We start from the raw sequence: 20845 nt of genomic DNA on the forward strand, positions 1-20845 counted from the left end.
TATCTTGGTTGTAACATTGAAGTCACAGTATCATGGAAGTGATTTAAATATCATAAATGTTTGATAAACCGATTTGTATGCAGTGTAAAAATCAGACAAACAGATTGACTGGTTTTCAATTTTGTAACTAATTACTTGAAACTTTATATTGAATGTTTCTCTAAGAGTGGAGATGTATGCAGTGACAGCAAGCAGTGCTTCATAAACTTACCTGCTTAAATCTGAAGTGGAATTTTCTCCTAGGTGTGGCGGTTCAGTACTGCCTTTTGTTCTGTTAACGAGTGGAAGTTCGCTGACATCCTAAGCATGGCTGACCACCTTAAGAGATGCAGCTACAACGTGGTAGAGAGACGGGAGGACGCGGTGCCGCTGCCGTGTATGTGTGTGACTCGGGAACTCACTAAGGAAGGACGCTCCCTGCGCTCGGTTTTGAAGCCTGTGCTTTAGAAATTATCACTCCATTTGCACACACATGCAAACACCTAGTCTTTGTAATACATGACACTTTATTAATGTATTAAAGTTATAACTAGCTGCATTTATTGTCACTATGTATATAATGTTTTGAAGTGACATATATTTTTATAAAATAAGTACTGTTTAGTTGGAAAAACATTGCCTTAATGTTTGAAATGTGTGAAACTTTTGGAACTTGCTGGACAGGGTGATTTTAATCTAACTGCTCAAAAATTAGTATTTTTGATGGTGTGCATATTTTGGTTCTTAAATTTTTGGCTTCTTAAACTAATAAGATCCTGACCAAACACTTTATTCCTCATATTTTCTCTGGGCTGTAACCCATGCATTCAAAAAGTGAAACTTTTTTGCTGGGTTCTTAATTGTGTAGAAGAATAAGAACCTAGATTAAGATAAAACATTCAACTGCTTAAACACTGTCCTAAGATCACTGTAAAGTTTTAATCTTCACATGTCCCCTTACGCAATTGCTGATATGTAGAAGACCTCTAAAATATACCTAAAAATATACCTTATAATCATGACTAGTGTTTGGTAATGCTATTTATCATTTTTAAAATATAATCCACAAAGCTGTGTTTGTCTTGCATATTTACAGCTCTCAACAGAGAGCAACCATATTCTTTTCATTCACATCCAACGTGTGACAAGTTAAGGCAAAAACAAACAGAAGGCCTCTGAATTTACTTTAATTTGAAACTGCTCGCGGTGTTTTATATTTGCTAGATATTATTTAATATTTGGAGAGAAGAAAATATACCTCATTTTAAGTTTGAATTGGTCATATTCTGTGAATAGATTTTAAATTTTCCAAAAGGGCTTAACTATTTTTATTTCATAAGCATTTTAAAATTTTGCCTTTTGATGTTTATAAAAAATCCAACTATGTTGTTTTAAGACATTTAAAAATGTGAAATTTGGTATATTCTTTGTAAGGTGACAATCATGAAATGCAGAAACCTATCTTAGTTGGCAATCTCTTTAAACATTTCCAAATTAATTTATCATAGGCTGCTCAAACAAAAATGAATGTGTCTTTGTATAAAGATCAAGATATAATAGAAAAAATATTCAAGGACCTATTCTTGAAGTAGTTATAGTGTTAAACTGACCTGATGTGGTCAGTTTAAGAAAATGAATTTTTCAGTGTTTAGAATAACATTGCAAAGATGGGGACATGTACTTAAATTATTTGTTTTAAGTAACTTCTGCCATTTGATAGTCTGAAATGGTGGCATGTTACCTTGTTATAAATATCAAAACCCTATTGTGTCTTCCCCTCCTACATTTGTCCCTGAGAGAGCTACATTGTTACGAGGTTCTTGCTTCCCATATATGGCGCACAGGCTGGGCTGAGGTGTTCTTTGGGTAGTAGAGAAGAATTCTCATCTGCTTAAGACTTGTTTTGTTGGATCAAGCCCTTAGTACAGTTGAAAGATACAGCATTAAAGACTGATCAATTGTTTTGCCACACCTGCTATTTTAATTAGTAGAATACTTATTCCTCAGCACTTAAAATTTCTTTTTCAACTGTAAGATTGAATTACATTAACAGTCTCAATGTCTACAAAAAAAACAGAAGGTATTGAAGAGTGTAAAATGTGATTCTACCTTTTAAGGTTTTGCAGAGGAAGGTGATGTGGTTAGGAGGGCTCCATGGTAGTGCATTTTTAAATCCATCTTGCTTCCACACTGGCTCATGAAATTTTGAACATTTTTCTACCTTATTTCTTTTCTTTCACACATCTTTGGCTGTTCTCTCTTTTGTTTGTGTTATGCCACCATACTATTAAGTTAAAATGTTTTCTTTGTGCAACGTTTGTTCAAATTCTAATAAAATTAATGTTTTCCCTTTATATGGCTCAGTAACCTAAAAACAAAAGCTTTCATTTAAATAAAAATATAATAGTTGTTTGACAAATTCCAAGTATAATTATCCTGTTTCTGCAGTGTGGACTTTCTGTGTGCTGGAAGAGTTATTGATTGACTACCATTGCTTACCTGTGTTTTATTGGTGAGCATTACATTTTTTGTTTAATATGGAAAACTCATTACTTAGCTTTTCTCTGCCCCTTCAGTATCTTGAAAGTAGTCTCACCTAGAGGTATTGAAGGGCCACAGAGCTTCTGGCATGATTATTTCTCTAAAACTTGTAATGGGAGCAATCTAGCTTGCTTTTTGAGCATGGAAAGGTTTGTATGTTGGCCAAGTAGATTGTCTCTTGAGAAATCTTTGATGATTCTTTGGTCTTTGCTAACCAGCAAGATAAAGGACAAACATCCGAACGGAGAGAAATACCTGAATTCACTCTTATCCCCGGCCTCCTCCCAGGTCTGCCTGTTAGTCTGTGTCTCTAGTTGGTTTTTGAGGTTCCCAGGTCACTTCTGGCAGTGGTTCCCAGAGTGTGGTGTCTGGACCAGCAGTAGCGGCCTCACCTAGGAACTTGTTAGAAATACAGATTCCTTGGCCTCACCCCAGATTTACCGAGTCAGAAGCTCTGGGGTAGGATCCAGCAATTTCTGTTTCAAGTCCTCGAGGTGATTCTGGTACAGGGTAAAGCATGCAACTTAGAGGAAACGCCCTCTTGAACGATGTATTATTAGAACATATACATGTGCATGAGTGTTATCCAAACTTGAGTGTAGTGGTACTTTATTAATATTAATTAATGTTACAATTTTTAAAAATGTGATATACGTTAGTTGTCTCAAACCTACAGCCATATGACAAAATAAGTCGGGTACTATGATTGTTTGAATTTTTTAACTGTATTTACTATATTTAAAATTTGTTATTACTAATAGTATTACACTAGTGTTCTCTGTGTTAAGGTAAATTGCAGTGCCACTTTAGTTCCTTTAGTCACCTTTGTCCTCACTCTTGTTTAGTGGTTGCAGAGTAATGTGAACATGTTAGATTATTAGGATAAGCAAAGAGATTAGAGTAGAACAATACTGGATAAATCCTGCAAGGATATTTGTAAGAATCCTTTCAGCCCCATCAAGAAGATGCATCCTTAATATTGAGTCTCTTGTTTTTCAGTAGCATTGAATTGTTTTTGGTGTTTTGGACCCAGTGCTACGGATCCTGTTGATGTTTCTATTATGACTGCCCCTTAACCTTGGATCTTGAGATTCTGATAATGTTGAAGATAACAGGGTTTCCAACAAATCCCTTGAAAATATGGTAGCTTACTGTATTAATAACAAATTTTACCTATGGGTTTTTGACTGTAGTTAGGAGTTTTTAAGAATAACAGATTTCTTCATATTTTGCATCCCAAACTAAAAAAAAACAAAAACAAAACAGGGTTATATTATATTTTTAAATATCCTAAGGAATAGTTATGCAGACATTAAGAAATGTGTTTGTCTCATGCGTGGCTCACCACATTGGAAGCTGATGTGACTGGAGGTGGGGGTTTGAAGTGCAGTAGAATGGAGGCATTGGGCTCTCATTCTCTCATGGAAACACCTCTTGAGGGAAAGAATAGATTACAGCAATATCTGAATACTGCTGTTAAGTAGTTGTAGTCCCCACTTAACATGTGCAGGAAGCCTAGGAAATAGAATAAGAGTTACGCCTTTTAAAAAAAATCACCTCAACAATGAGTTCCATTGTGTTTCCAATAATTCAGTGATGAGTTTTGTCAGGACTTAACCTAATCCTGTTTTTTAAAAAATTGTGCTTTGTAAGTAAACGTCAAGTCTAGTGATGTCCTTTCAAAATAAAATAAGGGAACAGGAAGAATGGTTTCTTTTTGAAGTCATCTTTTTTTTTTTTTGCGATAATATTTTGTCTTTTATTTAAAAGATCAAAGTAAGATCAAAAGATAAGACCTTCTAGATCCATTTCATGGATGTGACAGCAGAGGTATTTAGTGGGGACTGATGAGTGTATTGGGGCAGTTGAGAGAGAAATGTGTCCTTGTGACAGTTTTCCACTTTAAAATGCAGGAGGAGAAGGGACATTTAGAGATAAGGAAATTACTTTGGAAAACGTTGCCTATGGAATACTTGGTGCCGAATAAGTGTTTTTGGAAAGAAATGTTGGGTAATACTGAAAGGAAAAAGTAGAAACTAACCAAATGTGTTATGTTGCTCTGAAAAATCATTTGCATAAAGCAGGGCCTTTTACAGATTTTTACAAGTATTTTATTGTACCTACACTTGATAAAATTCTACAAATTCATTATACATTTATTGACGTATATAATCTTAAATTGGCCAGTTAGATCTTAATAAATCTTGGGATATATTGTTAACCCAGAACATTTAAAAACTGACATTCAGATTGCTTGATATTCCGATGTATTAATTGGAGAGTGATTTTTTTCATTAACTTAAAAAAGAAACTACAAAGAAATGAGTTACAAGGAAGAGTCATGAATATGCATTACAGAATAAAATAAAAACACACTGATAAAATCTCCTTTTTAAATAATTTTCTATCTTTTTCACATGCTAAACTGAAGCTTACCACTGTTCTTGGCTATAAAAAAAGCATTTCTGAAACAAACCGACAACATAAACTAGGAAAAAGTTTCTTTTTCATTGGTACAAATAAAATGTAAGTATTGCAAAAATCATTTTGCTAATCCATTTGCATGCAAACATCGTGATAGTAAGAAATGGAAGTGGTAATAGTTTATGAACTTGAAAGTAGTAAAACTGCATTTCAGTTAAATTCTTAAGGCTGATTCATCAGATCAGATTGTCCTTTCCCAGCAAAAGTAAATTAATTGGATTAAATTGTACTGTTTTCTAATATACATTGTCAGAATCTTTTTTTTTTTTTTTTTTTGTTAAATCTCAGACAGGATCCTTAATCGAATAAGTAGTTTGGTAAAGGAAAAGACTAGATTAGATAGTTAGCTACATTAACATTCTGTGGTAGCAACAGTTTGTTACTGCTCAAAAGATGGACTTTGAGAGAAGGGGTCCTGTCCTTTGCTGTCCTTCCAGATACTTTTTGTCATTGAAGTCATCTTTTCCATGTTAATTGGTGTGTTTGCTTATTTATCCATGACTTTCATTTTCTGATCAGGTGATCAAAAAGCCTAGATTAAGTACATAAAGCTTTTTAAAACTTTTTCTCCTATTGATCACCCTAAGTTTGGTAGTTTGGGTCAGTAGTTTGGATTTAATCAAGTAACTTATTTTTAGTTCCTGTTAAAGTCACTTCCAGCTTACCAGTGAAAAATAGTAAGGAAAAATTGAAGTATCTGCATTCAGGTTTGACCACATTACTTGATTAAAAGAAATCAAATCATAGAAATAGACATTTTGGTGGGTGCTGCATCAATTTGTGGGTAGAATGACCCAATGAATATTTAATTAGGTCAACTGAATGTCTTTCATACCAAGTGATAATTTTACCTATATTAGAAAGGGATTTGAAATGAGTCAAGAATGAGATTGTTTTCCCACAACATTCCACTAGCTTTGTAATGACAGCCCTAGCATATTAAATTGCTTTTGAATGGTTAACAGTTCAGCAGACATGAAGTCTAAAGATTTTTATGCTGCATTTAAAATGTTTATGTTGCACTGCTGTTCATTAGATGACGGTGTTTACGCACCAGTCAATACTGGAAACTTGAATTGCATTCTGCACCAACTCCCCTCACCTCGGAGGTCATTTATCTCCCCATGTATCTTCCTTTTCTCATGATTTACATTAATAGTTGGCTTTATGTTAAATGCAAAGGATATGGTATCTCCAGTCTTTACCCAAACCAAAAAGGACAGTATTCCCAAGGTGTGTGAAATACTTAAACTATGCTTTAGAGCGAATTTATAGCAGTAAAGCGGTGAATTTATTCAGTTGAAAGTCCTAATAAAATCCGTGGATCCAGTCACAGAAGTGCCACTGAAAGCAGAAGTGGCGCTGTTATTCATTGGAATTCCCTTATGTGTAACACAGCAGTGACGAGTATTTGGCTTCTACGTCAGTGCTTGTTTTTCAACTTTTGCATTTTTACTATGATTCCTTGTGGCATATCTCAATCACTTTTTAAAGGTCTTTTAAAAATCATGCTTTTAAAAATTTTGTATAATTTTCAGGGTTTTTTTTTATAGTTTTATACTTTGTGTTCCTTTTAAAGAGCAAATGCAAATAGTATGTATTTGGCAGGACTAAATAAATTCAACTGATGCATACGTTTGTATTCTTTTGTATTCTTTTGGGTTGTCTTATCGGAGAAACTACTTCTTTGGATTTTGGGTTTGGTAAGGACTTTACTGATCATTTAGTTTCTTGTTTTATTTTGGGAGTAACTGAAGCTGAATTTGTGAGTGTGTTTATTCATTCAACAAGTATTATTGGGTCCTTGTGCCAGGTACCGTGCAAGCTCCATTCTGAGAGACGGACGTTATAAAGGCAGCTACTGCTTCTACTTCTGTAAGTAGTAGAGTGTAGTAGACCAAAAGCCCGGTCTCATTACCCTATGGGGGTACCTTTTCCCACTATACTACCATTTTCCGACACTGGTAACATTTTGGGTGCATATGATACAAAGTAGGGTCATATATATTTAAAAAAAAAAAAGATAACCATGCAAGATGGATAGACAAGATCCAGAGGAGGGAAGGCTTTAGGCAGAGGTTTCCTATGATTCTTCAAATAATAACTCTCTTCCCAAGTCTTCAAAGAGATGTTCTTTCTTTAACACAGTATAATACACATGATCTTAAATAGTCTACTCAAGGAATATATTTATTGACAGTCAAGCTTATTTTCTTGACTTTGAGGGGGGTAGTTTTCAAATTAGTCTAAACCAATTCTTTTCCACTGTGTTCTAAGAGTCAACTTTAGGAAATTGTTTCAAATCTATGTGAAAAAAGTTGAATTGCTTTGCAAATAATTGTGTATGTATACCAGTCAAGGTGTTTATGCTCCAAGTAGAACAAGCCTACAGACTGGGGCTGATGATGTGAACTAAACTATCAGAATAAACAGAAAATAGACAAGAAAAGACTCATACTGCAATAGCTTTACTTACACAGCGCAGTAAGGTCCAACATCAGAAAGAATGGGAGGAAGGTAAGCAATTATGATAATTCAGATTTTTCACTATAGTTATTTCTTACTTAATTTTGTGATTTTACCACAATATTGAGAACTTCTTACAGATGGGTAATCTGACCCAAATTTACTTTAGCATCAACTTATTCCATCCTCTTGCTTGCTTCGTATCCACCATTTTGAGTTTCTCACCACACTCTCATGACTCTGAGACTTTGGACGTGCCTTCCCCTGTCCCTGAAATGCCCTCCTCCACTTTCTTCAACGGGTAAACTTCACTTCACTGGTAAGGATCCAATTATGGTCTCACCTGCTTTTATCCTAGGCCATTGCAAGCCAATGAGTCACCTCGCATCTGTGTCACATGTTATTTTCATTGTACCTTTCTCAGTATTGCACTGCATGGTGTATCTTTACACTGCTGTAGATTGTGAGCCCTCTGGGTAGACTGTGTCTTACTTGGTTTTGGGTACCTGTGCCTAGTCAGAAGGCCTCCAGGAGATGCTTGTTGAAATAAAAATGAAAAAAAAGAATAAATTTCAGTGCTGTGTCAGTTAGCTTTTGCTGCATAACATGCAAACCCCCAAATTAGTGGCTGACAATATATTTACTCATGGCTGGCTGGGCTGTTGTGGTCTGGCCTGGCCTGGCTGATGTCTGCTGGGTTGGCTCTCACATCTGTGGGCAGCTGCTGGGTCAGCTGGGGGTTGGATGACCTAAGGCGGGTTTGCTCACACGTCTAGCAGTTGGCGGCTGTTGGCTAAGTGTGGAGATGAGTAGGTCACATGTCCATCATAATCCTTCAGGCTAGACTCGGCTTGTTTACATGGCTGTTGCAAGAGTAGCAAGAGAGTAAGCCCAATGTGCAACCCCTTCCTAAGCCACTGCTTGTCTTATTTGTTAATGTCCCATTTTCCAAAGTAGTTACATGGCCAAGCCCTGACTCAAGGGATGGAGAAAGAGAATCCACCTCTTGATGTAAGGAGCTACAAAGTCATGTTGCAAATGAGTGTGAGATAGGAATGGGAAGAATCATGTCCATTTAATTCTACCACAAATATCAAGGAAATTTCCAAATTCGATCTTACCTTTTCCCCCCTTTAGATTTTTCTAACAAAAATCCCTAAATATTAAAAACTACAGTCAATTCAAAATCAAATTACCTTCTTCTTTTTTTCTTTTTCTTTTTTAAACTGGAGAGAAATATTTTGTTATGAAGACTTTTCTTAGAAAAATTTCAAGAGAATTTTTTTAAGAGAAGTGGAATAGCACAAATGAATTACATTCTCAAAAGCCTGCTATGTTTAATTCCTTTGGGCCAAAGCGTAGCTGTCCCATAGTGGTCTAGCATGACGTGGAAGTTGCAGTGAGGCTTTCTCTCAGGGATGTTTGGCAGAGTAGAATGGGGTAAAAAAGCAAGGAGAAAGGATACATGTGCTAGAGAGTAGAGAAAAGTTTAGGAAGTTGAGGTACCAGAGTATCTGAACAGAAGGAGAAAACCCCAGATATACAATTACCCAACCCAACCTTCAGCAGATCTGCTTTGACAGAAAATTTTACTATTAACAACTCTTTTGCTTACTCGTGTCTTTATGCTCTTGATACTAAAATTAAAAGACTAATATCTATATGATTACATTTTTTTAATGTCAAATAAATTTATCATAATTCAAAGAGTAGATATTTGGTTAGGAAGTCAAGAAAAACCAGGAACAAAATTAGCCTTAAGGCCTTGAGTTCTGGGAACTAATATCCAATCATTCTGCAAAGAAAGCACGGCAAATGCTGTGTTACTCTCATTGCCCCTATGTTAGAGGCGATGGACCTGATCCAAGTCCGCACCATAGAAGAATGAGAGCTCCTCGCTGGGAGGACTCATGAGTAGGGAGCACCCCTCTAAATGCTTCAAAGATGTCGTTCAACCATCCTCTGGCTTCCATTGTGGCTGTGAGAAGTCAGCTGTCATTCTAGATAATCTTTCTTTGTAGATTATCTGTCTTTTTTCTCTGACTCCCTTTATAATAAGCTCTTTGTCATTGGTGCTCTTTGTTTGGATTTCTTATTTATCTTGTTTGAGATTCCTCATATTTCTTGAATTTGAAGATTTATATCTTTCAAGATTATTTGCTGTTAACGTTATCAAAGAAATGTGAACAGTGAAGGAAATGTAAGGAAGAGAATGATTTAAGTTTTTTGTGTATTTTCCATTTAAGATGAGAAAAATAATAGCGTTAAGTGTTACTGATGGGTCTGATGCAGTAAAGAGAGAAACTGATGAAGTGGATGAAGGGAGAGTTGCTCTAGCAGTGTGCTTGAGTGGATGCGAGGGGACGAGATCTAGTGTGGAAAAGGAGGGACAGCCTTGGACCAGAGCACTGGCACCCACTGCGGAGAGGGGAAGGCTGAATATTTGAGCACAGGCATGTGTTGTTTTGAGGTAGAAGTGACAGCTTGAAGTTTTCTTTTATTATTTTTGTATTTTCAATGAATTATCTTCAAGTTGCCTTCTTCATTCGTTGCTATATAAGTTGACATGAAAGATCCATTTGTGCCAGAAATTTGTCCTGAGCTCATAAATAATGGTTCTTGTCTAAAGCAGTGGTTCTCAACAGGGGGTGATATCACCACCCAGGAAGACATTTAGCAATGTCTGCAGTTGGCATAACTGCGAGAGTGCTACTGGTTTCTAGTGGGTAGAGTCCACAAATGCTGCTAAGCATCCACAATGCACAGGAAAAGCCCCACAAAACAAAAAAATTATGTGGCCCATAACGTCAGTAGTGCTGAGTTTGAGAAACCCTGGTCTGGATCGGGAGCAGGCAACCTGTCCATAAAGGGCAAGATAATAAATATTTTAGACATGGAGGGCATTTGGTTTCTGTTGCAACTACTCAACTCTGTCTTTAGAGCCATAGACAATATCCAAATGAATGCAGTGGGCTGTATTCCAATAGACTCCATTTACAAAAACATGCAGATGGTCTATGGGGTAGTTTGCTGACCCCTGTGGAGTCCTTTGCCTTCTCTGCAACTGCCTAAGAAATAGAAGCAGTTTGCATTTATCAAAAGCAGCAACCATGGATCAAACTTCTGCTTTCCCATTGACTGTTGGTACTTTGATGGGTTGGTTGTGTGCTGAATTGGTGCTTAGTAAATACTTGTGAACTCAGATTTAGAAAACTGCAAGTCTTTTGATATCTAATGTTAAATTTACATCTTTTCTCTGAGGTGCTCTCCTAGTAGTTGCTGTCCCTTCCCACATCCTGGCTGCTTAGGGATGCTCACTTCTGCTCTTTCCCACAACTGGAGTGAGTTCCCTTCACACTTGCACACATGCACAGCCCAACTATAGGGAAGGCCATTATGCATTATCCACCCATACTACATTGCTCTATAATGCTTTATTTCCCTTCTGCTAGTTCAGGCATGGAAATAATTTTCACTGTACAACTACACAACTAGGTTTGCTTTATCACTTTACAATTCTCAGAAGTTGAGAAGAATGTTTGTTCCAGTTTGCTAATGCTGCCGGAATGCAAAATACTAGAGATGGATTGGCTTTTATAAAAGGGGTTTATTTGGTTACAAAGTTACAGTCTTAAGGCCATAAAGTGTCCAGGGTAAGGCATCAACACAGGGTATCTTCACTGGAGAAAGTCCACTCATCCAAAAACCTCTGTTAGCTGGGAAGTCACGTGGCTGGCATCTGCTTGCTCCCGGGTTGCATTTCAAAATGGTGTTCTCCAAAAATGTCTGCATCAGCTCCCAACGGCCATCTTCAAAATGTCCATCTCAGCTGCAGCTGTGAGCTCCTTACATAGGAACTTACATAGTGCTATAGTAAACTAATCAAGGCCCATGCTGAATGGGCATGGCCACACCTCCAATAGTTTGAACCAATAGTTTCCAACCTAATCCACACTAATATATCTGCCCCCACAAAATTGCATTAAAGAATGTGGCTTTTTCTGGGGGACGTAATATGTATAAACCAGCACAATGTTGTATAATATCTCTCTAAAGTCATGTAAGTGCCTCAGACATCCGTTATTCTTGACTTTTCAGACACTGTTTTGATTTGCTAAAGCTGCCAAAATGCAATGTAACAGAAATGGGTTGGCTTTTACAATGAGGATTTATTAGTTTGCAAGTTCTAAGGCCATGAAAATTTCCCATTTAAGGCATCAACAGGACGACCCCTGGACTCTGGAGACACGCCACTGGCATCCGGAGCTCCTCTGTCACTTGGGAAGGCACATGGCCGGTGTCTGCTGGTCCTTTGCTCCCGGGTTTTGTTGTCTTCAGCTCTGGATCCAGTGGCTCCTCTGAGCGTCTGTGAGTCCTCCCCCAGCAACTCCAGGGCCTTTCTCTCCAAGCTCATTGGGTGTTTCTCTCTGAGCTCTCTGGGCTTTTTTCTCTGTCTTTTATCTTCGTAAAAGACTCCGGTAAAGGTCAAGACCCATCTTGAATGGGCCGGGTCACATCTCATTTGAAACAACCTAATCAAAATGTCCCACCATAGCAGGTCTACACCCACAGGGACAGGTCAAAAGAATAGGGCCTTTCCTGGGTACATAACAGCTTCAAACCGAAACAGACACCAAGTTAATAATATCATTCACTTCCCTTCAGCTTAGCCAGCAGTGAAAGTGTCATATTTAGACAATGATTTAGAAAGTTATCTTAACATGCTTTTATATTTTCTTCTGAACATGTGGCTTGTGTTAAATGTAAGTTTCCTATTGAAAACTGTTTTATGCCATAGTAATTGTTATTTATTTATAGCAAGGACAAATTTCATAATAAATATTGGCCTTTAAAAGTGACTCTTTTTTCTAGTAAAGGATCACTTTCACTATGATGTGAAGGGAGAAAGATAACTAAAGTGATTGAGGCATGTCAATAATTTGCTAGGAGCTAAAAACCAGGGTAGGTAAAAGAAGGTAGACCAGAGGGTAAGAAGATTAGAGCAAAATGATCATTATAATATGGAAAGAGAAAAAATCCTATGTGTGATGGGCAAAGCAAACAAGAGCAATGGAAAAGAATTTTTAAAACTCGCACTTCCAATGCATCTTGAAAACTTTAGGTTAAGAAGGAACATTATGCCAAAGTCAAGTTTTCTGCTTCAGAATAGTCTTAAACACATACATGATGAGCAAAAAACTTACCCACCAAAGTGAACTTTTGTGTATAGAGCTATAGCAAAAATTAGATGGACTTGAAAGATGACCAGAAAAGATAACATTACCTCTATGGTTTTGGGGGCTAAATTCATCCTGCTCAATTGTGTGAATTTTTTATTATATTAATTGATGCATATTGACCTTGCTTAAATTGACTTCCAGAGACCCTTATTGGGTCTTCTGGTAGAAGCTTCCCCTCCCCCTCTTCTACTAGGAACCAGGCCCTCTTGTCCAGCAGATTCTGAAACATGAAGTTTGGGAGGCACAGATTCACAAAGTGGATCCCAAGGGGTGATGGTGGGCAGAAAGGGACACACCTACTGCCACCCGTGGTTCCCAACCTGTGTTTACTACTTCCTGGAGTCACAGCACCATGTGACATCCTTTGATTTGGGCATATGTCACAGCTGATGTTGCTGTACCCCAACATCGCAGAGTATCATTTCCAAGATGGCAACTTGGCTGTACCTTTAAGGCTAGTGTGATGTTCCATCTAGCTGGCCACTTCTGGTTGATGAGGAATAAGGTAGGACTAATAACTCCTATCATTAGACACCCGATGTTGCACCTTCTTCACAGTAAATCGAGTCAATTGGTCCGTGGTCGTATTGTGCAGGATTCCACAACAAGGCTCTGAGCCTTCAGATAATTGCAATGTAGGCAGAGAAGTCAAAGCAATACCTGAATAGATGTCAGTCTCGGTAAGGACGAATTGCTCTAGGGTGGGATGGGTCCAATGTAATGGACTTACCAAAAGTGGCCGTTTGTTACCTCAAGGAATAGCACCAAACTGTAGACTCAGCTTTGCTCTGCTCTACGGCAGACATTGAGCAGAGACAGCATCACATCAGCCCTGCTGAGAGGGAGCCCACCTGCGGGGTCCCTCATAGTTCCATCATCACCGCCGTGGACATGCCTTTCATGGGCTCCTTGTGTAAGCACCAGTGTCCTGACTCCAGGGATGGTTAGCTTTCACTGGGTGGGACATCCTATCCATCCTCCATGGTCAATACTATCTGGTGGGCGATGGTGTGAGATAGAAATATCCAGATACTTTTTACCCACTCCTGTAGGTCCATCCATGTGTAACTTCCCTGGAGTTGTTAGTCTCTGACCTTCCAATTATGTTTCTTTCCAGCTAGTGAGCCAGTCAAGCCTTCTGCCACTACCCACTAGTCCATGTATGTTCTTGTTTCATTCTCCCTCCATATAAAATGTATGTGCTTGAAGTTCTGCACACTGGGAGGATTTTCCCCTCACCAATGACTTTCAGAGCCACATCTGAGTGAAGTGGCATTTCTAAGACCCAGCCCTGAGTGCACCATTTCCATTATATATGATGCATTATTACTGTGCCCTTCCAACCTTATGACAGTGAATCTGAAAACATCTAGCATGACAAGCAACTCTGGTCACATAGTCACTTGAAGTCCCATGTTTAAATTCCCAGTCTCTACTCGGGCCTGGTGGCAGCCAGAAGCTGCTGTATAAATGGTGAGATGACAGGGCCTTGTTCCAGAGACCTGGGGATCTATACTATGATTCCCTGTTGGGGTTGGCATATTCTCTGCAGAGCATCCTATGTACCTTGAACAACTCTAGCATGAGGGGGTCAGCTGAGACATGGCTCCAAAGGCATTGCTGCTTACACCACTGGCTGAAACTGCTGCAGAGCCCTTTGTTGTTCTAAGTTACCCAATAAATGGGCCAAGGTATATACCCAAGCATGGTTTGGGTTCCCCAAAATCCAAAGAGGTGTTCCAATGTCTGTACTTCTTTCTTAGTTGCTGGAATTTCAAAATGCCATAATTTGTCCTTTCCCTCCAAGCCTCCAAGGGGATGTGTGGCAGACCCCAGATCACTGGGTTCTGTAATCACTCTGTTGGTGTTGCAGACCCCTAAATCTTCTAAAGGGCTATAGCCAACTCTCTAGGGTACATTATAAAGGCATCCAGAGTTTGTGACTTCTTGATCCTCAGTTCCAATTATTCTTGTATCAAATATAGTGACTTGGGGTGATGTTCTTTGAAATATCCACATGATTGAGATTCCTTGGGACTTGACTGTTCTCAAAAATCAGGAAAGTTACCATCACCCTTGGAAGACTGTGATGTAGTCAACCATCATCCAAGATCCATCAGATTTTTGTGAGGGCCCAACTGGTGCATTGAATGGAGATATGATGGGACCACATCAGCTCTGTATCCCTTAAGACTTTGAAGAGAACGCTAATCTCTGTTCCACTAAGAATAAGTTATTGTTTGTAATTTACTGTCTTGGCTGAAGTGGAGGCAGCGTCAGGGACTTGGGGCCAATTAAGACAGATCAGTTGTCCTGGCTGCCGAGCAAGTCCATCGTGCCGTGAGACTGAGGACTGGGGTGGGGAAGGTTCCAGAGGATAGGCCAGGCCTCTGTTGTCCACTGGCCTCTGAAGGCCCCAACTCCAACTGGGGACCATGATACCATTTTGGGTCCCTGATAGTGTCAGGTCAACTCTGTATCCAAGACCCTTGAAAGATCTGGATATTCTCCTTTTACCCTGTGCAGCTACTTGTGTATGTCACCTTGGTGGAAGGATTAGGAGAGATCACCAAGTAAGCAAGGTCCTTCTTCAAGGGGACATGGCCTCATCTCAAACGATGGGCTCCAGGTCTGAGAACAGGCTCAGATCTGGAAATTGGGTAAATGATGGTTTTCTGTGTGGTGACTGGTGGTGTTCTCTGCTCACCTGCTTTTGGTCTTTTACAGGCCATCCAGGTCACGCATTACCATTGCTAGGTGCTGGGAACACTATGGCTGTTGGCCATCGCTGGGTCTTCCTGGGGGCTGGGTCTTCGGTTGCTGCTCTGGCTAAGCTACCCACTATGTTCATCTTCCACAGCGAGGTCTCCACGCCAGGAGAGGCTGCTGTACTCCAGCATGGGGCAGTGGGCCATTTGTGCGGCCTGAGGCTTAAGAGTGATATTGAGGTTCAGGATTTTCAAGCTCAGAAACCCAGAGGTTGCAGCCCAGGTCACTGGGTTCCCTTCTGTCTTTATCAGGGCTCTGTGTTGATCACAGAATTGCTGGGGCTGTGAATTAGCATTCTTGCAATTCAAATGCTTTCACAATTGGATCCTGGCCTGGTTTTCACCAGTCTGCGCTCGGGCTTTCGGCAATGAGGGTGTCTTTCAGGCTGTTACAGAGATCTTTGACTTTCACACCCCTAACTCTATAATTGCATAATTATCATTACTCCTTATCTCTCAAATGATGAGCTCCTGCAGGGTGGCAACCCAGCTACCACCAGGGAGTCAGTGACTGTGGCGCTAGGGCCACCAGGAGTGAGTCATCAGTCTCAGAGCCCCTCCTAGGGCATCTTCTGGTGACAACTGTTTCAGTTTGGGTTCCCAGAAGCAGGCCATGAACTCAGGATTTGAGGACCTGTGGTTCATCTGAGCCGTGGAGGAAACATCGGTAGGGGAGTCAGGAAGGTAACTAGGGATGGCTGGAGTTAACCCCCAGACACTCCACGGGCCAGTGTAAAGCCCACTCCTCACATTTGTCCACTGGGGGAACAAGGGAGCCCGGGCGTTTTTATACCAATTCCAATCACTCATCATGAGGCTGAGCCGGGGTATTTTCCCCTGCACGAAAAAGTGGGCTCTAGCCGCAAGTGAAAGGCCTCAGGCAGGGAAGTCAGAGACTGACAGCTGGACGTTCAACTGCAAGTTTCAAGGGCAAGCGGTGGGACACCCAGCCTCTGCTATACCAAACTAAATTATGGATGTATATGTAAGAAAGCTCTAACGAGGAGTTTGGACATTATTATCAAAAATGAGGGTTCTCAATGTTCTTTTTGGTAGACATTAGGAATTATTTAATTAGCTCTAATGATGGTCTTGATTTGTGGAAGTAGTTTTATCTGGGCATCTTAAAGTATCAAAGCACTGGTTATGTTTTTAAGATTAATGGGGCATATTGTTGCATAGCCAGTTTACTGATGAACATATGCCAGCCTGATGATCCATGCAACTTAGCTAAGAATAAAGCAAGCTGATTTTAAGACCTTGTATTTTAAACATAAGCTTCACTGCTTATTTTAATGGTTATGCTGCTATGTAATTTGGCACACTGATTATGGAATTCAGAAATATCAGTCTTGTAATCCATATTACTGGCATACCGTTCCCTCCATCGCCACTGTAACCCTTGCCATGAAAGGAAAAATTAATGAACTGTATTTGCCATGCAGCTTTGCCTGTGTGAACTGACTCCTCTCTCTTAATGAAAACAGGATAGTCGTGTCCTAGAAATGTGTTATATTCCTCAAGGCAACCACATTCTTAACAATGGTCGTGATGATGATGATGATGAAAACCAACAATCGGGTAATGTTTACTATTTGTAGGCACTTCGGTGAGCACTTTCCCATATGGTATCTCATGTATTCACCACATCAGCCCAGTGAAGGAAGTCCATTTTTATTCCAAGTTTACAAATGAAGAAATTCAGGAGTAGAGAGTTCAGGTAAAGTGACCTACGTTATATATCCGGGGATCATAAGGCTCATGCCAGAAAAGGGGATTGTGTTGTTTCGAGTAACCAAAGCCGAGAAAGAGCCGGGGAAGTGTTGGCATCAGGAAAGGTGGATTCAAGTGTGTCTGAACGCCGAGGAGATGGTGCCTTGCCTTTGCCTCCCCAACATATCAGCTCCGTCCTCGCAGACCAGTTGTCCCTGCGAGGCGGGCATCTCAGCAGAAGGCAGCTCTCGGTGTCAGTCTTCAGAGTCTAATATTCAAGGAACATCCCTTTTCCAGGTTCATTTTGAAGAATTTAGACGAAGAAGTTGTATTGGGTCAGCTTAGATCATCTGTGCATCCCTTAGATCTGGGATCAATAACTGCACCAATAAAGCTTTATTGGAACACAGCCCTGCTCCTTCTCTCACGTATTGCCTATGGCTGCATTTGTGCTCCACTGGCAGAGTTGAGTCGCTGTGCAGAGACCGTCTGGCCCACAAAGCCGAAGGTATTGACTCTCAGCTCCTTTATGGATGTTTCCTGGCCTCTGCCTTGGATCTGTCACTTTGGCAACTTGGTGGTAGCTCTTCAAATTGCTACCACTTCATCTGAGTCACGTGCATGGTTGTCACTGCATGCACTGAGTTTGAGTACTCCCCAAACTGTCTTCAAAAGGATTACAGTTTGAATCGGTGTGAAAACCAAAAAGTGCTTTGTGCCTAGAAAGCAAGGAATCAGAAAAAGGGGCAATTCTATATTATTGGAGCCAATATTTGCATTGGTGGTATAATCAAGTGCAATAAAGGGTTAACTAAGCAGCTCTGGAAGGTTCAAATCCCAAGCATTCCAAAGTGGGGTCTGCGTCTGGGAGGTGGCCTCGGAGCCCTGGGACATCCTGCCTGATGGGAAGATCCTGCTTACCTGGGTGCAGGAAAGCACCGCAATTCCCGGGGGGCTGGGCCTGCGGTTCAGGCTGTCAGTCTCGTGAGCACCCTGTGCTTGGGGACAGGCCTCCAGGGAGAATCCTGGACACCAAGGTCAGCTCAGCTTCCCTAGACAACAGCATGTCACTCATCTTGCCAGCGGGTGCTGGGAGAATGAGACACCGTCTGTGTGAATCTGCTGGGAGAGGATAACCGGAAGGTTGCCCCCCACCAAGACAGACGTCAATTATATATGTTCCTGCAAAGTAAGATACAAGTGATGTATGGAACCAGAGAAAGAAAGATGACAAGTAGGTGAAACAGAATTATGTTTTGTTACTAAGATATGTGCAGATTAAGTGTTGCCACATCCAAAGCAACGCAACAAAAAGCCGTAGAAAGTGCCAAACCCCTCATATGAATTGCATGATATTTGAAAACAGTAAGAGACTGATGTGACCAACTACCACAAAGGTGGCAGACAACTTTCAGAGGCCATCTACAGCCTTTGAGCAGCCGTGCCTGACTTGTAGTGGCCTGGGGTTCAAGTGAGGGAAAACAACGCAAATGTAGTAAGTTTAGTCAAAAGGGAAGTGGCCCCATCACAGCTTGGGACTGGATCTCAGTGGCTTGTAAACACATCCCAGCGACAATAGTGGAGCACGTTAACAAACGCCCTTGATAACACAGAGGATGACATTGTGTGGAAATAGGATTTTAATGACTCAGAGTTATGAATGCAACAATTGATTTAGGTAGGTTGAATTCTGAAAGTAAATTTGTAAGAATCTCTTTACCAATTTAATTCTCTATTTTCCCTGTTTAAAAGCAATACTTAGTAAGAAAAAATGTGTAAAATTTAAATGAGTTATTTCAATAAGTATAAAATTAGTCTAAATTATAAATTATTGTAGCACAGTTTAATTGGCAGTGTTTTTTTCTTTCTTAGTGATATATAAAATTATGGTACATTTTACAACCAATAGCATCTTAGAATTTATGAAATGGAGTAATTTTAGCTATTTTGCAATTCACTAATATCAGTATTTATCAAATGGGAGCAAATATCTGGCAGGGAAATGTTTTGAGTTTGTAAGAGGACTTAAATAATACAAGATAAGATATAAATATCAGAACACCTATGTATATAATAATCTAACATAAATTGAAATTTTTATGATTGTTATGTAAATATAAAATAAATAATTGACTATGAAATTATATTTTTTATACTGCATGAAATTTGCTTTGACTTTTTAACTTTTGTGAAAAATAAATGTGATGTACAGAGAACGAAGATGTGTGGCTATGATGTTGAGGCAAATTGGATCGTACAAAAATCTTATAAATACGACTACTAATTGTGTTTGGCATAATCATTGTGCCATCAAAGCTTGTCTATTTGTGGTGTTTTGCCGCGTGCTCCAAGTTTAGGATAAACTGAAGTTCCTGCAATTTGTACTGTACTCCTTGGCTCGGTCTTAGTGTCTATTCTGCTTGGTGTTTTTTTGAGCACCTATGATCTGTAAATTTCTGTCTTCATTGAATTTGGAAAAGTGTTAGCCATTATGTATTTATTTGCTTTTCTTGACCCATTCTCTCTCTCTCCTCTCCCTTTGGGATTCCAATTACACATAATTTACACCATTTGAAGTTATCTCATTGGCCATGCCCATGACCCCCTTTTGTGGAACTTCCTTATACATAGTTCACCATGCATTATTTTTTTATTTTGTTAACTTTTTATTTGGAAATAATTTCAAATTTGGAAAAGTTGCAAAAATAGTATAAAGCACTTCTGAAAACTCTTTGCCCAGATCCAACCACCATCTTGCACGTTGTCTTTACAGTGGTCTTATTTCTTTTATCAGTCTCCCCCTCTCTCTCCTGCCACACATGTATGCAGACACACACATTATGTCTATATATTAGAGAGATTTATGACAGTGCATGTATGTATACACATGTGTATATGACATGTCTATTATATACATATATGCACATGATACATTTTATAAATATATTATTATATGCATATTATATTCACATGGTGAATACATATTATATATGATATACATATTATCTATACATACATTTTGGAATTGTTAAAAACTATGAGTAAGTGCAGACATCATTCCTTTTTACCCCAAATTCTTTATTGTGCATTTCCTAAAAAGAAAGAGGGCATCCTCTCACATAATGTAGTACAACTGTCAAAATCAGGAAAGTAAACATTGATGTAATCAATAGTCTTATCTAAAATTTTCCATTTTTGCCAACTGGCCCAACAAAGCCCTTCATGGCAAGCTTTTTCCTGGTGTGGGGTGCAAGGCAGGATCATGCATTTCATGTTGTCTTTTTGGTCTTTAAAGAAGGCAGGGTTCCTCAGCCTTTCTTTTTCTCTTATGGTACTGACATTTTTGAAAAGTGCAGGTTAGTTTACTGGGGTGTGTCTGATGCCTTAAGTGAGATTCAGATCACGTATTCTGAGCAGGAATGCTACAGCCCTACTCCCCTACTTCATACCCACGGCCCCGGCCCCTCTCCCCAGGCCACACTCGGTTGTCTGTAGTGTGTCTGGTGTTCTGGGAGGAACCCAGGCTTCTCGCTGGGTTGTGACTGGAGAGCTGGTCAGAGGCTGACCTGTGGCATCTGAGTGAGAGCATCAGGCGGAAGCCAGGCACAGCAAGGGCTCCAGAAGGAGAAGGGGGACCATGAGTCACCCCCAGGG

General features: G+C 39.6%; 1 protein-coding gene across 4 annotated transcripts in view; it reads left to right on the forward strand.

Annotated features, from left to right (window-relative positions):
- Window positions 1–20845, forward strand: part of FBXO30 (F-box protein 30) — a 47424-nt gene that overhangs the window by 14044 nt on the left and 12535 nt on the right. For 2 of the 4 annotated variants that reach the window (XM_037842598.1, XM_037842599.1), the window contains one exon: window positions 244–8126. The exons of 1 other annotated variant lie outside the window; for it this stretch is intronic. In XM_037842598.1, coding sequence (XP_037698526.1) covers window positions 244–447 — 204 coding nt within the window. In that variant the 3' untranslated portion in view covers window positions 448–8126. One more of the 4 variants, XM_037842601.1, reaches the window with a different exon arrangement.

The sequence above is a fragment of the Choloepus didactylus genome, chromosome 7, assembly GCF_015220235.1.
Source record: "Choloepus didactylus isolate mChoDid1 chromosome 7, mChoDid1.pri, whole genome shotgun sequence".
Lineage (NCBI taxonomy): Eukaryota > Metazoa > Chordata > Mammalia > Pilosa > Megalonychidae > Choloepus > Choloepus didactylus.